This window comes from Equus caballus, chromosome X (genome assembly GCF_041296265.1).
Source record: "Equus caballus isolate H_3958 breed thoroughbred chromosome X, TB-T2T, whole genome shotgun sequence".
NCBI lineage: Eukaryota > Metazoa > Chordata > Mammalia > Perissodactyla > Equidae > Equus > Equus caballus.
Genome location: NC_091715.1, coordinates 144,810,874 through 144,823,254, shown reverse-complemented (window position 1 = coordinate 144,823,254; position 12,381 = coordinate 144,810,874). Strand labels below are relative to the sequence as shown.

The window sequence follows — 12,381 nt, the reverse complement described above, 5'->3', positions numbered from 1 at the left end:
ATGAACAGAAAACGTCTCCGAACTAGAAGAGTCATCCACAAAATAGGGGTGTGATCAGACTCCGCAGCGGCGAAGGAGGGAGAGACGGAAACAGTCTTGCTCGCCGCCAAAGTAACCTGGGTCCTACATCTGCCCGCCTTGGCTGGTGCTGCAAAAGCGGGCAGCAGGAATGGGCGGGGGCCCAAAAGGAGGGGGAAACCTGGACATCCGGGGGAGTCTCGGAGGCGGCGGAACGCCCACCGTTGGTACCCTACTTTCGGGGAAGAGGACCACACCTGTCAGCAGAATCGGTCCGAGGTGAGAAGGGCGGGAGAGACAGGCCGCGAGCGCTCCTCGGGCCCCAGCACTCCGAGAAAGTCCCGACTCCGCGGTCGCCCTTCCCTTCTCCCGCGGCCGAAATTCCCACTTCCGGCTTCCGGTGTCGTACTGTGGGATCCGGAAGTAAAACAAGCAAGCCCCGCCCCCGCCCAGGAAGCCCGCGGGAGGTGCGGGGGGGCTGCTCCAGAGGGAAGCCGAGGCCGCCAGTCTCGCTCGGCCCGCAGGACGCTCCCCAGTGATATCCACCATCTGCTACTTTTTGGGGCGTCGCGACCCACCCTTTCCCTTGTCCCGCGGGCGACAGTATCCAGTCTCCACGCGCTGGGCTGCCCCCGCCCCGCCAGGGGAGGAGCCACGACGAGGCCGCCCAACAGAACTGGTCTGACCCGAGCTGGCGACCGTCCGGCAAGGGGAAAGGGTTCAGATGGCCCCGCCCATAGACTGGGTCGAGGAGGCGTGGCCACGCTGCCAGCGGAAGTGGAGCCTTCCGCGAGGGTGTAGGGCCGCCTGCGACGAGCGACAAAGCCAGACTGTAGGGGCGGGGCTGAGCCGGTGATGGGGACGCGGACGAACGGCGCGGAGCTGCATGCGGACCCGCGAGGCATCTGGGACGCGGCGCAGCGGCGGCAAGGACAGCAGGCGGCCCGCGGCCGGGCGGCCGGGGCAGGTGCCCAAGAGGCGGGGCGAACCAAGGGCGGGCGGCCTCGCGCGGGGGGGGGGGGGGGGCGGGGGCGGGGGGGAGCGGGGGGGGGGGGCGGGGGCGGGGGGGAGCGGGGGGGGGGGTGCTTACCCGGGATGCGCGCGCACCTGCCTGCGCCCTCACCCCGCCCCGGGAGGGAGGGACTTGCGGGGACCCCGCCCGCGGGCCTCGCCTGAGGCGGGTCGGCTCAGACCAGGCGCCCGCCCCCGCCGGTTAAATGGGCCGGCGGGGAGCAGCCCCCGGAAACGGCCGAAACTCCGGGGCTGCGAGTTCGACGAGCGGCGGCGGAAGGCGCAGGTAACAGAGTGGGCGGGCGCCGCGCCCGCGGAGGGGTGTGCTGCGCCTTAGCCGTTTTGGTTTGGCGTGCTTGGGAGCGGGGCAAAACCGAGAGGGCCTTAACCGATCCCACTGCCCTCTGCATCCCCGCCATTGGACCCCCGAGGAGACTGAGACCCCGAGAGGACTTGCCAGGGTCTCTCAGCCTGGCAAGAGGGCTGGAGCTGCACTCCATCGTCTGCATGGGCTAACATGCTCCAGCTCATTGTGGAGTTTCCGCCGGAGTCTGGGGTGAGATGGTCCTAGGCAGATCGTGCAATGCTGCAGCAGGGTTTTGCTCAGTCCCCCAGAATTGAGGTTCTAGCTGGAATCCACTAGGGCTTTGAGCAATTTTGTAATGTACACCGTGAAAGAAGGCTGCCTGGTGAGTATGGCTGGAGCCCAGAGCTGGCAGTTTCTTTCTCCCCCACCACCCTGCTCCCTGGCCATTCACAGCTAATGGTTTCAATAATCAGGCGTCAGCTGGGTGAGAGCTCAAAGGACCCCTCGAGAAAGGCGTCAACTTCTCAACGCTCTTCTGTTCTCATGCCATGTCAATGAGCCTTTCTTCCACCAGAGAGCATCATGGCAGAACAGGTGGCCCTGAGCCGGACCCAGGTGTGTGGGATCCTGCGGGAAGAGCTATACCAGGGCAATGCCTTCCATCAGTCCGATACACACATCTTCATCATCATGGGTGCATCGGTAAGTCTCCCCCAAGCCCCACATCTTAAAAGCCAGACTTAGAGTGTGACATTGCTTAAGGTCCCTTCCTGCTCACTGCCTGGGCTTTCCCAACTGACTGTTGTGGGGCCACGTGGGCTCTGCTCAGTTGGGCTCTCCTTCTTGCTCCTGCCTGTGTGCCACTATCATCCCAGCACCACGTGATGTATACACACGATGAGGTATTTCTGAAATCCGTGTGCAGCCGTTGATTGTACACATTAACAGGACAGCCACTGACTGTCCTGGAGCCGGGATGTCCTTCTCCAAGGGGAACACTGAGATAGAAACAGGGGAGCCTAGTCATTCTGTGAGTATCTTTCTCAAACCTCTTTGTGACTTGACAAATGTCACATAGTCAATTAGTTCCAAAGGCAGGATCTGAGGCCCCATCTCCACCTTGTCTCTCTACCATGTCAGATTCCCTGGGGACAAACACTTGACCCGTCTTTGAACATAGTCTCTTTGCCGCATTTTGCTCTGATAGAGTAGAAGCACATTGACAGTTTGTGATGGAGGACGGGCGTGCGAGAGGGAGGGTGGGTCCTAGTCAAGTCATGACCCTCAGACTAAAGCGCCTCCCGGTGTATCATGTGGAAACAAGATCTGCCGGGTGGCCAGACATGTGTAGTGGCTGCCAAGATGAGCTGCCAGGGTTTCATCTCGAAGTAATAGTGGTCTTTTCTTCTCACTTTTAACCCTGGACGTGACCAAGAATCTACTAAGCATTGTATGATCATCTTTGCCAGTAACTTACTGTATAATCTTGAGCAAGAGTTCTCCCAAAATTAGAGAGCTCTTGACAGACCAGCCCTGGTCTCTCTGCGCCTCCCACAGCACAGTTCCCCTGGCTCTGGAGAAACTCAGGTCTTCATTCGTATGTCATGACATGCCACCGTCCTTTGTAGAGCCTCCTCCCTGCCACCTTAGGGATTCTGATCAGAACTTGGAAAAGGAGAGCCAGAGTGCAGAGCAGGAGACAGTACAGGGGAGAAGGGCTCTGCCAGAAGGAGGAAAGGGAGGGCTGCCCCAGGCACTGTTCTGTAACTCCCTGTACCCAGGAGGAGCACACAGCGGGGCAGGCTTGGCCTCCACCCTGGCCTCAGCCTCCTCCCCTTGGAGGATTCCTACCTGTGTTGGCCACAGATCTTAACACCTAGGACTCTGACCATTAGGCTCTTTGTCCAAGAAATAGGTAGGTAGAGAAAGTAACTCAGGATTATTTTTCCTCCTCCCATCTCCATGCCAGCCTGTCACAGGATGCTCCTACAGAGGAGCAAGAAATGGCTTGTGACTCCAGGCCCCCAACTCTTAGGTGCCGCGTTGAGCGCATCCAAGCTTGCTGTGTGACCTGGGACAAATGTCTTCCCTTCTCTGAACCTCAACGTTTCCACGGAGTAAACGAGGGCTTTTGAAACAAGTGCCAAAGGTCCTCAGGCTCTACCAAGCTGATTCTATGACTCCTCACTGCCTTTGCCTGTGGCCAGCTTGGCGTTGGGCAACTTTGTGTCTTTGCAATCAGCAGGGTTCCCCTTTGCTCTCCTTTGCTCTGGGAGTGACACCCAGAGGCTTCCAGAGCAGAAGTGGGAAGTGCTGCTCCAGCAGGGCGGAGTGGGGGAGAGCAAGGGTCCTCTGGAAGAAGAGCCTCCTTATTTGTTTCTCCCTTCTAGTCAAGGGGACTCGAGGTGGTGGCCTCCCATGCTCAGGACGCACCTAGCATAGCTCCCACAGTCTGGGGCCTCGCCACCTCCTCTGTCTGGGTAGGAGGTAGGCAGAGGGCGGTGCTGGGGGTGCACTCCCCCAGAGCCCGCTGCGCTGGGAAACCAATGAGTTCTCCGAACATTCATCTAACAAATGCTGATGAAGCACTTCCTCTACAGCCTGTGTGCTGGGGGGCCGGGACCCAAGATGAGTGCACCCAAGAAGAGTTCAGAGTGGTGCATGTGACAGAAGACACAGACGGGCTTCTGTGTCCCCAACCCCCCCCGGCACACAGGTCTCATGAGGAGGGCCTGCAGAGCCAGGGCCCAGGGAATGCTCCACACAAAGGGAAGAGCAGACATAGAGCCCCCAGTGGGGCAGGCTGGGCCCACGTGGCCATCCTCTGCCCCTTCCTCCTCCCTTGCCACTTACCCAACCCTCACCCACATGCCCAGCTTCCTTCCTAGGGGCCTCCTGCTGCCAGCTCACAGAGTTACCCAAAGGGCTTTGAGCTGCTCTCTGTTCTCTCTGCTATGTGGCCACTTCCCCCCTCCTCAGGACTCCCACCCACAGCCGGGAAGGGAGTGGAGGTACTTACTGTCCTAGTCCAGAAAGCTCTAGAATGAGAGAAACTGGTTTCTCCTTATAGATCAGCGTGGGGGAGGAACCTTGGGCCTGGCAGATCATGTCCTCCCCCATCTGGTAGGACTCGGCCAGTGGGCTCAGCTACTCTTCCCCCCTCAGAGGATGGAGAGAGGAATAGGAGTGAGAGAGAAAGACCAGGACTGGGAGTCCACTGGGCAGGATTGATTCCCTGCAGGGTCCTCAGCGAGCCCCTCACCTCTCTGGGCTTCAGTCTCCCCACCTGGGCCACAAGGGCCGTGGGCTTGATAGGTGCTCAGGTCCCATCCTGATGACAGGCCGGTGAAGGGCTGACCTGGCAGCCCCAGGCCCTCCCTCTCCTCCGAAAGTCTCTGGGCTGCCTTCCCCCTCAGGCAGATAAGATTCTTGCTGTGTCATGATGACATTGGCACTCCCCCAAAGGCCTGGTGATTCGTAAGCTCCAGGGTGTAGGAGGGAGGCCCTCTTGTTGGTTGTGCAGCCAAGCCTACCTCAACAGCCCCCAGATTCTCTCACTCCCGTGGCCGGGAGCCAGCTGGGTCCTAGCCAGGGCCCGGGCTCCATCCTGAGAGGCTGGGTGGATCCTTGACTTCAGTGACCCTTGGGGGACCAGGGTGGCCCACCCCTGCTGGGCCTCCAGTTGGCGGCCAGCCTCTCGAGCTCTCTTCTGCACCCTCCACCTTAAAACTCTCAACAGATGTCGGCAGTCATTTGGGCTTGTAAAACTGGAGACTGACGTCAAACCTGGGCAGCAACAGGCAGGTGGTGGCCCAGGTCCCTTTGCCCCAGCTGGGCTAGATACTGGTGGCTGGAGATCTTAATCAGATCCTGCTTCTTTTGCTAAGTCACCACATGTCCCTGGGCAACTCCTTCCCCTGCTGGTCCTCTGGCAAAATGTGGGAGTCGGGAAAGACAAGAGACTTCCAACTGCGTCTCACCAAGAGCCTCTGTCATCACCCCCACCCTACATATGGTGTGCTTAGATTTGGTCGATGTCTTCCCACATCCCTTTCCAAGGAGTTCAGCCCAGGCTGGTGGGGAGGGCAGGCTGCCCCCAGCTCCAGGAAAGCAACTCACCCCACTTCCCCATGGGAGGGAGCAGCCGCCGGGCCTCCCACCCCTCATGGTCCTGGGTCCTACCTCGTCTCTCCCTCGGGTGACTTGGAGCCCAGCAGACCGCCGATAGCAGGGGCTGAGTTGAACGAGGCGAGCCGGTTCTATCACTAGTTAATCTGCAAGAACAAACAGCCTGGGCTGTGGGGCCCTGTGACTTGGCAGACAGGAGACTAGTCCTCTGCCACCAATCCATGGCCCTCAGTCTGTCCTGACCCTTGCAGCCTGCTGGAATTTGATCATAAGCAAACATTACCAGCCATAGGGAAGGCTGGGAGGTGTTTGCAGGCTGTAGTTCTGATTGTTTCTCCTGGAGGCTGGTCCCCAGCAAGCTGGTCCTCTCTGGAGCATGCAGGGCCAGCACTGAGCCAAGGTGACACGAGCAGAGCCCCCCTCCAGCCCCACTGATGGCAGAAGCCAGAGGTGGGCACTGACAGTTCACTATGAGGATGGCTTCCGTGGGGCTACTGAGTGCTGAGGGACCTGGAGGGGAGCTCGCAGCCCAGGCTAGGGGTCCTGGACCCGAAGGACCAGTGAGGGCAGCCATCTGATGTGGCCATTGCAGTGGTTTACACGGAAGGTGGCAGTTACATAGGGAGCTGCTCTAGAGCGCCTGAGAGAACAGTTGTGAGCGGTTGGCAGACATGGACAGGGGCACCAACATAGGGAACCGGGGTTTGGGAACCATGCACTTTGGGAACCATGCACTTTGGGAGTTTGGGGTCCCAGTGGAGCCTGGACATGACGAGTAGACACTTAGGTCTGTGGGCTTGGCGCCCTGTGAAGTCTGGGCTGGAACAGATGCTCAGAGGTGTCTGAATCCAGGTCCCTGCCTGAAGCCACGGGTGGAGGTCGGGTCACCCAGTGAGACTGGAGGTGAAGCAGAGAACGGGGAAAAACACAAATATGCAAAGTGCCAGGCATCCCAGAGCTCCCATGGAGCCTGCAGTCTCTGAGATGCCTACCCCCACCCAGAGTAGGGGTTTCCACCCAGCAGCCCCCCAAGTGCCTTCCTAACTGCCTGTTTCCAGGGTGACCGGTCAGGTGGCTTCTGTTTTACAACCGCTGATAGAAATAAACTTACCCAATGGTTACATTGCTTCTAAAGGTAGTTCTGCTTTGCACATTCAGGTCCTATCCCCAGACTTGGTTTCTCTGCCTAGGGCAAGCCCGGATCCGGCCCAGCCTGGGATAGTCGCTCCCCTCTGATTGGCAACGCTGGGTGGCGCGCCCTCCGCTCTAATTATAGGGCGGGCAGATGAAAGGCACCCTGCTCTAGACTGCTGTTGCTTGTCCCTTCCTCTTCCACCTGGAGTGGAGAATTCCTTTGTCAGGATGTGATGCGCGGGCGCTGTCAGCTCAGGGTCGGGGTGAAGGGCTGGCTCAGGCTCTAATTCAAGCTCCTCTGGCTACATACAGGGGCAAGACATGTATGCTTGTGGCTGAGTGGTGACCCTGAGCAAGTGCCCAGGTCTCCAGGGGGGGTCCAGTCTAGATCGTGTCCCCAGCTTCTCCTAACCCCGCCTGTTCATTCTGCCACAGGGCGACCTGGCCAAGAAGAAGATCTACCCCACCATCTGGTAAGCACTTCCCCCCACTTCCCACTTCCCCACTAGCCCTCGGCTTCCCTACCCTGGCCAGAGCCATGCTCTGCTCTCAGGTGGCTGTTCCGGGATGGCCTTCTGCCCGAAGACACCTTCATCGTGGGCTACGCCCGCTCCCGTCTCACAGTGGCTGACATCCGCAAGCAGAGCGAGCCCTTCTTCAAAGTGAGTGGCTTCCGGGGTCTCTGCAGGGGACATCACCCCATCCCATCCCAGCTTGCCCTTCCCTTCTCCCTCTCTGCACCGCCTGGCCGTTCTCACCTGCCACGACTGCCGCCTGGGGCTGCTCGCATCCCAGCGTTTCTCATCCTTGCTCTCCCCAAAGCCACCCACACTGCCCTGCCAAACTGGCATGGAAAACTCTGCTCCTCCTGCTCCTGCCAATTCCTTGATGAGTGGGGGAGCATGAGACCTCTGTTTCCCAGCACCACCCCCCGCCCCGACCTAGACTCACCGGTTCCTCCCCACTCTACCCCGGGGCCAGGAGCTGAAAAGGCCTCTCCACCCCAGAAATCCTCCAGAGCTGCGTCTCCTCAGCACACCGGAGTTTGGTGTCGTGACTTTAGGGAGAGAGCTTCTCCAGGGTGGTTCTCTCAGGTCAAGGTTTCCTGAAATCTGACTTCTGTCTTAGGGCATGAGGTCCCAGGGGTGACCATGCCAATCATGGGCCTGACCTGGGACTGCTGGGTCCCCTTTCCCCCAGTGCTCGTGCTGTCTGAGTCTCGCCCCAAGGGTGTGCAAAGCTGATGAGATGGGGGTGAACCTAGTGTGGGGCTAGGACAGCTGACTCCCAAGGGAGCCTGCCCAGGCCGTGGGATGAGAGAGGGAAGGTGGCCAGGGCCTGACGTCCCTGTGTCTGTCTTTCGCAGGCCACCCCAGAGGAGAAGCCCAAGCTGGAGGAGTTCTTTGCCCGCAATTCCTATGTGGCTGGCCAGTATGACGACTCAGCCTCCTACAAACGTCTCAACAGCCATATGAACGCCCTTCACCAGGGGTCGCAGGCCAACCGCCTCTTCTACCTGGCCTTGCCCCCCAGCGTCTATGAGGCCGTCACCAAGAACATCCATGAGACCTGCATGAGCCAGACGTAAGGCTTGCCTTTCATCCTCCCTTCCTGCCTCCTAGATGTGCCCGGCCCTGGGCTGGCCTGCCCTGCCGGCTGTCCAGAGCTCCTGGGGCAAATTGGCTGAGGGAGTCTGAAAAAGAGGGCTCTCCTCTGCTTGTTCTCTATTTGAATTAGCTCTCCAAAGAAGGGGCTAGGCTATAAACACAGTAGCTTTCTACCAGCCTGTACTGAAAACACTTTCATGCATATCGATGGTCCACATCCTTGTGCAGACCCACGTGGTCCATCTCACCAGAAATCCAGCTGTTCCTGCCAACGGTCCCCACCAGACCACAAGGTGGCAGTGTTGCTCCATGAAACTTTCCCTGCCGGTTGCTTAGTCTTTGGCTTTTCAATGTTTCCCAAGGTCCCCTCCACGACCACGATGTGGCAGTGTTGCTCCACCAGAATCCTGCTGCCCGTGGTACAGTTTGGCACTGTTTCCCCAAAGCCACAGCCATCTGGTTTCACTTTATTCTGGTTTTGAATGCAGAAAGCCGCGTTAGCTCTCCAGGGGGGATAGCAAAGAAAGAGACCTTTTTCTCATTTTTAAACCCACAGAGGTAGCTGTGCCCTTGATTTCCCCTCCCTCTGCTCCCCCACTAGCTCCTGGGCCACTCCTGACCCACTGGGTCCCCAGCCTGGGGCAGGACGGGGGCAGGGCCACTGGAGCCTGCCGTCAGGTCTCCTGGCAGTGGGTCAGGCAGGAAGTTTTCTAGGGAAGTTTGGAGCCCGCCACTGAGGGCTGGGGAGGACAGGTGTCCTCGGATATGGGGGGCTCTGTGCCCAGGCAGAGGGAAGGGCCAGCCGAGCTTTGGTGGGTCACTTCAGAATATAAGAGGGGGAGGAGAGCTCTGCCCCGCTCCCTGAGGAGAGGGCATGGGAAGTGACAGATTTCTGGCTCCTGCTCCCCAAGGAGGGTGTGGGGATGACACAGCTCTGGGCTCCCACAGAGGCTGGAACCGCATCATTGTGGAGAAGCCCTTCGGACGGGACCTGCAGAGCTCTGACCAGCTGTCCAACCACATCTCCTCCCTGTTCCGCGAAGACCAGATCTACCGCATTGACCACTACCTGGGCAAGGAGATGGTCCAGAATCTCATGGTGCTGAGGTGCGGACCGGGCGATGGCATGGAGGGGGACCAAGTCAAGGGCAGGCACTAGGGGGCCCAGCCTGCTCTGCTGCTGCCCCCCTGGAAGCAGCACCAGCCCCTACCCTGCCCCTCCCACAGGTTTGCAAACAGGATCTTCGGCCCGATCTGGAACCGGGACAACATCGCCTGTGTCATCCTCACTTTCAAGGAGCCCTTTGGCACTGAGGGCCGCGGGGGCTACTTCGATGAATTTGGGATCATCCGGTGAGAGCCCATCTCCCCTTCCTGGGAGGCCAGCACAGATGCGGAACATAATCCTGCCACCCTGTAGAGTCACCCCTCCCTGTTCTGGGGGGCTCCTCCTCCCACTCAGCATTCAAATTCTATAGCAGGAGTATCTGAGCCATCAGTCGTGGCTGTGAAGGGAGGGGTCACTGTCTCCTTCCTTGCCTTGAGGGGACCTGGCAGACACTGGGAATCAGGAAGCAGGTCTCGTAGCTTGTGCTAGCCATAGCCATCCTGGTTTGAGTTCCTGGTTTGAGTTCAAAGCCCTGTTCCTGAGCCCCTAGAACCTGGCCAACAGGGAGTGGGGCTAAAGTGAGCTCACTCCTCGCTCTTTCCTCCCAACCTGGAAGCCCCTGACCTGAGTTCCACCTGCTTCCCCTGCCAGGGACGTGATGCAGAACCACCTCCTGCAGATGCTGTGTCTGGTGGCAATGGAGAAGCCCGCCTCCACCGACTCGGACGACGTACGCGATGAGAAGGTAGGTGGAGGTGTGCCCTGCCACTAGCCCCAGTGACCAGCCCTGAGCATGGGGTGTATTGGGCTGGAAGTCAGAAGCCCAAGATGTCATGTCCCAGGACTGACAGTGGTTGTTGTGTGACCAAAGGTAGACCCATTGCTTCTGTAGGCCTCAGCTTCGCCTTCAGAAAAATGCGGAGGGGGGCCGAGGTGGTCCTGCAGGGCCCTTGGGTGGGGCGGCCTTCAGCAGAGTGAGTGAAGCTCAATGGGCACCTCCTTCTGTCTGTGCGGGCCAGCCACCCCTCCAGGAACCCCACCCTACTGGAGCACGTGGCTTCCTTACACCCCGCCCTCAGCCCCACGTGTAGGCAGCTTCACCTCCTTACCCAAGGGGCCCCTCCCTGCCCTGGCTCTCTCCCAGGTCAAGGTGTTGAAATGTATCTCAGAGGTGCAGGCGGACCACGTGGTCCTGGGTCAGTACGTGGGGAACCCCAGCGGAGAGGGCGAGGCCACCAAAGGGTACCTGGATGACCCCACAGTGCCCCGCGGGTCCACCACTGCCACCTTCGCAGCTGTCGTCCTCTATGTGGAGAACGAGCGGTGGGATGGTAGGTGATGCCTCCAGGCCTGGCAGGCAAGGCTGGTGTGCCTTCATGGAGCCCTTTTCCCGGGGGTCCGACCTGGGACGCTGCAGGGGAGAGGCCCAGCAGGGATGGGACACGCACACGCACGCACACACTCACACACGCACACTGTGTCATGCGCGCTCGCACACTCTCCCTGCACTCCCTCACGCACGAGGCCCACTGCCTGGGCCGCCAGCAGAGCGGGTCCTGAGGCAGCCTTGCCCCCTGCAGGGGTGCCCTTCATCCTGCGCTGCGGCAAAGCCCTGAATGAACGCAAGGCGGAGGTGCGGCTGCAGTTCCGCGATGTGGCTGGCGACATCTTCCAGCAGCAGTGCAAGCGCAACGAGCTGGTGATCCGTGTGCAGCCCAACGAGGCTGTGTACACCAAGATGATGACCAAGAAGCCCGGCATGTTCTTCAACCCTGAGGAGTCAGAGCTAGACCTGACCTATGGCAACAGATACAAAGTGGGCACCGGGCCTGGGGGCCGGGGGAGGGGGGTGGGGGGCGGCAGCGGTGGCAGTGACAGCGATAGCCCTCTCCCGTAGAACGTGAAGCTCCCTGACGCCTATGAGCGCCTCATCCTGGATGTCTTCTGCGGGAGCCAGATGCACTTCGTGCGCAGGTGAGAGGTGCCACCGAGTTGGCTCCAGGCGCTGGGGCAGTCATCTCCTTTTCTCCCTCCCTCCCTCTGTGTCCCCACACCCCACCAAAGCCACACGGTGTCCCCTCAGTGACGAGCTCCGGGAGGCCTGGCGGATCTTCACGCCGCTGCTGCACAAGATTGAGCGTGAGAAGCTCACCCCCATCCCCTACATTTACGGCAGGTGAGGGGCTGTGCAGGGAGGTCAGGGTGGGGGGAGGGGGCCCTGGGACCTGGGGGCTCCCTCACATCTCCCCTCTGCCTGTCGCTCTCCCAGCCGAGGCCCTGCGGAGGCAGACGAGCTGATGAAGAAAGTGGGCTTCCAGTATGAGGGCACCTACAAGTGGGTGAACCCCCACAAGCTCTGAGCCCTGGGCCCCCATCCCCACCCCCCTTGGTCCTGTCTGTCTCTATCCTGCCCACCTTCCCACCACCCGACCCTACATCAGGAGGATTTGGGGACCATAGGCCTCAGCCCCACATTCCTGGCCCCAGGCTCAGGCCACCCTGCCCACCCCATGCCACTGCCCCGGGCCCAGCTACATTCCTCAACCATCGAGCACTTGAGACTTGCGCCATGACTGTCCTCAGCCACCACTGGCCCTGCCTGAGCCAGCTTCTGTCCATGGGACTGAGCCCCAACGGAAGGAAGGAGAAGAGTGGCCCTTCCATCTCTCCCGAGCTCCTCGGCCCAGGACAGGAGTTAGGGACAACGGGCAGGGGTAGTGGGTGGACAAGCTCCTTGGAGCTTGGGGAAAGGGGGTGAGCATGTCACACCAGCCTCAGTGCCACTCGACATTCCTGCTCACCCACTGGAAGGGACCTCTGGGCTGCCCAGCAATCCCCCATGTCTTGGGCCCCCTGAACTTCCCTCTTTTCCACCAGTTTCCCCCACCACCCCAATTCTGCACTCCATGCCCACCCCACCTCACCCCACGCACAGGTGGCCCCCTTGCCACTAGGAAAGTAGAAGCAGCAAGTGGGACACCCCATCTCAGCCCCTGCCATTAAATCCACAAACAGACCTGCCTATCCCCTGGTTGTGTCCTTACTGCCACCTGTGACCATGGAGGCGG

General features: G+C 60.0%; 2 protein-coding genes across 19 annotated transcripts in view; one reads left to right on the top strand and one right to left on the bottom strand.

The window, feature by feature from the left end:
* IKBKG (inhibitor of nuclear factor kappa B kinase regulatory subunit gamma) overlaps positions 1-5,703 on the bottom strand; it is a 26,063-nt gene extending 20,360 nt beyond the window's left edge. For 7 of the 15 annotated variants that reach the window (XM_023633214.2, XM_023633216.2, XM_023633218.2 and 4 more), the window contains exon 1: positions 597-923. In XM_023633214.2, the coding sequence (XP_023488982.1) occupies positions 597-923 (327 nt within the window). Of the gene's footprint in view, positions 1-275; positions 924-4,355; positions 4,773-5,518 lie in introns of those variants that run through there. The other 8 variants (XM_070256667.1, XM_070256671.1, XM_023633221.2 and 5 more) reach the window with 7 other exon arrangements.
* G6PD (glucose-6-phosphate dehydrogenase) lies at positions 661-12,329 on the top strand. Of its 4 annotated transcripts, none has more exons than XM_023634095.2 (13): positions 661-985; positions 1,911-2,038; positions 7,034-7,071; positions 7,152-7,260; positions 7,965-8,182; positions 9,154-9,312; positions 9,433-9,558; positions 9,965-10,058; positions 10,458-10,644; positions 10,894-11,129; positions 11,211-11,287; positions 11,397-11,489; positions 11,583-12,329. In XM_023634095.2, exons 1-13 carry the CDS (start codon positions 874-876, stop codon positions 11,671-11,673), a joined length of 1,668 nt encoding a protein of 555 aa, XP_023489863.1. In that variant the 5' UTR covers positions 661-873; the 3' UTR covers positions 11,674-12,329. The 4 variants fall into 4 exon arrangements, with proteins under 4 accessions (XP_023489863.1, XP_001492282.4, XP_070113756.1 ...); XM_001492232.7 differs by lacking the exon at positions 661-985 and adding an exon at positions 1,085-1,315; XM_070257655.1 differs by lacking the exon at positions 661-985 and adding an exon at positions 1,193-1,718 and having other exon boundaries at positions 1,810-2,038.
* The last annotated feature ends 52 nt before the right edge of the window (positions 12,330-12,381 follow it).

Bases quoted from the DNA above. Each gene is read 5' to 3' on its own strand.
- G6PD (XM_023634095.2), top strand. From the start codon at position 874: ATGGGGACGCGGACGAACGGCGCGGAGCTGCATGCGGACCCGCGAGGC. The intron at 7,072-7,151 runs GTAAGCACTTCC...CTCTGCTCTCAG, and splicing joins AAGATCTACCCCACCATCTG to GTGGCTGTTCCGGGATGGCC. The intron at 9,313-9,432 runs GTGCGGACCGGG...CCCCTCCCACAG, and splicing joins CAGAATCTCATGGTGCTGAG to GTTTGCAAACAGGATCTTCG.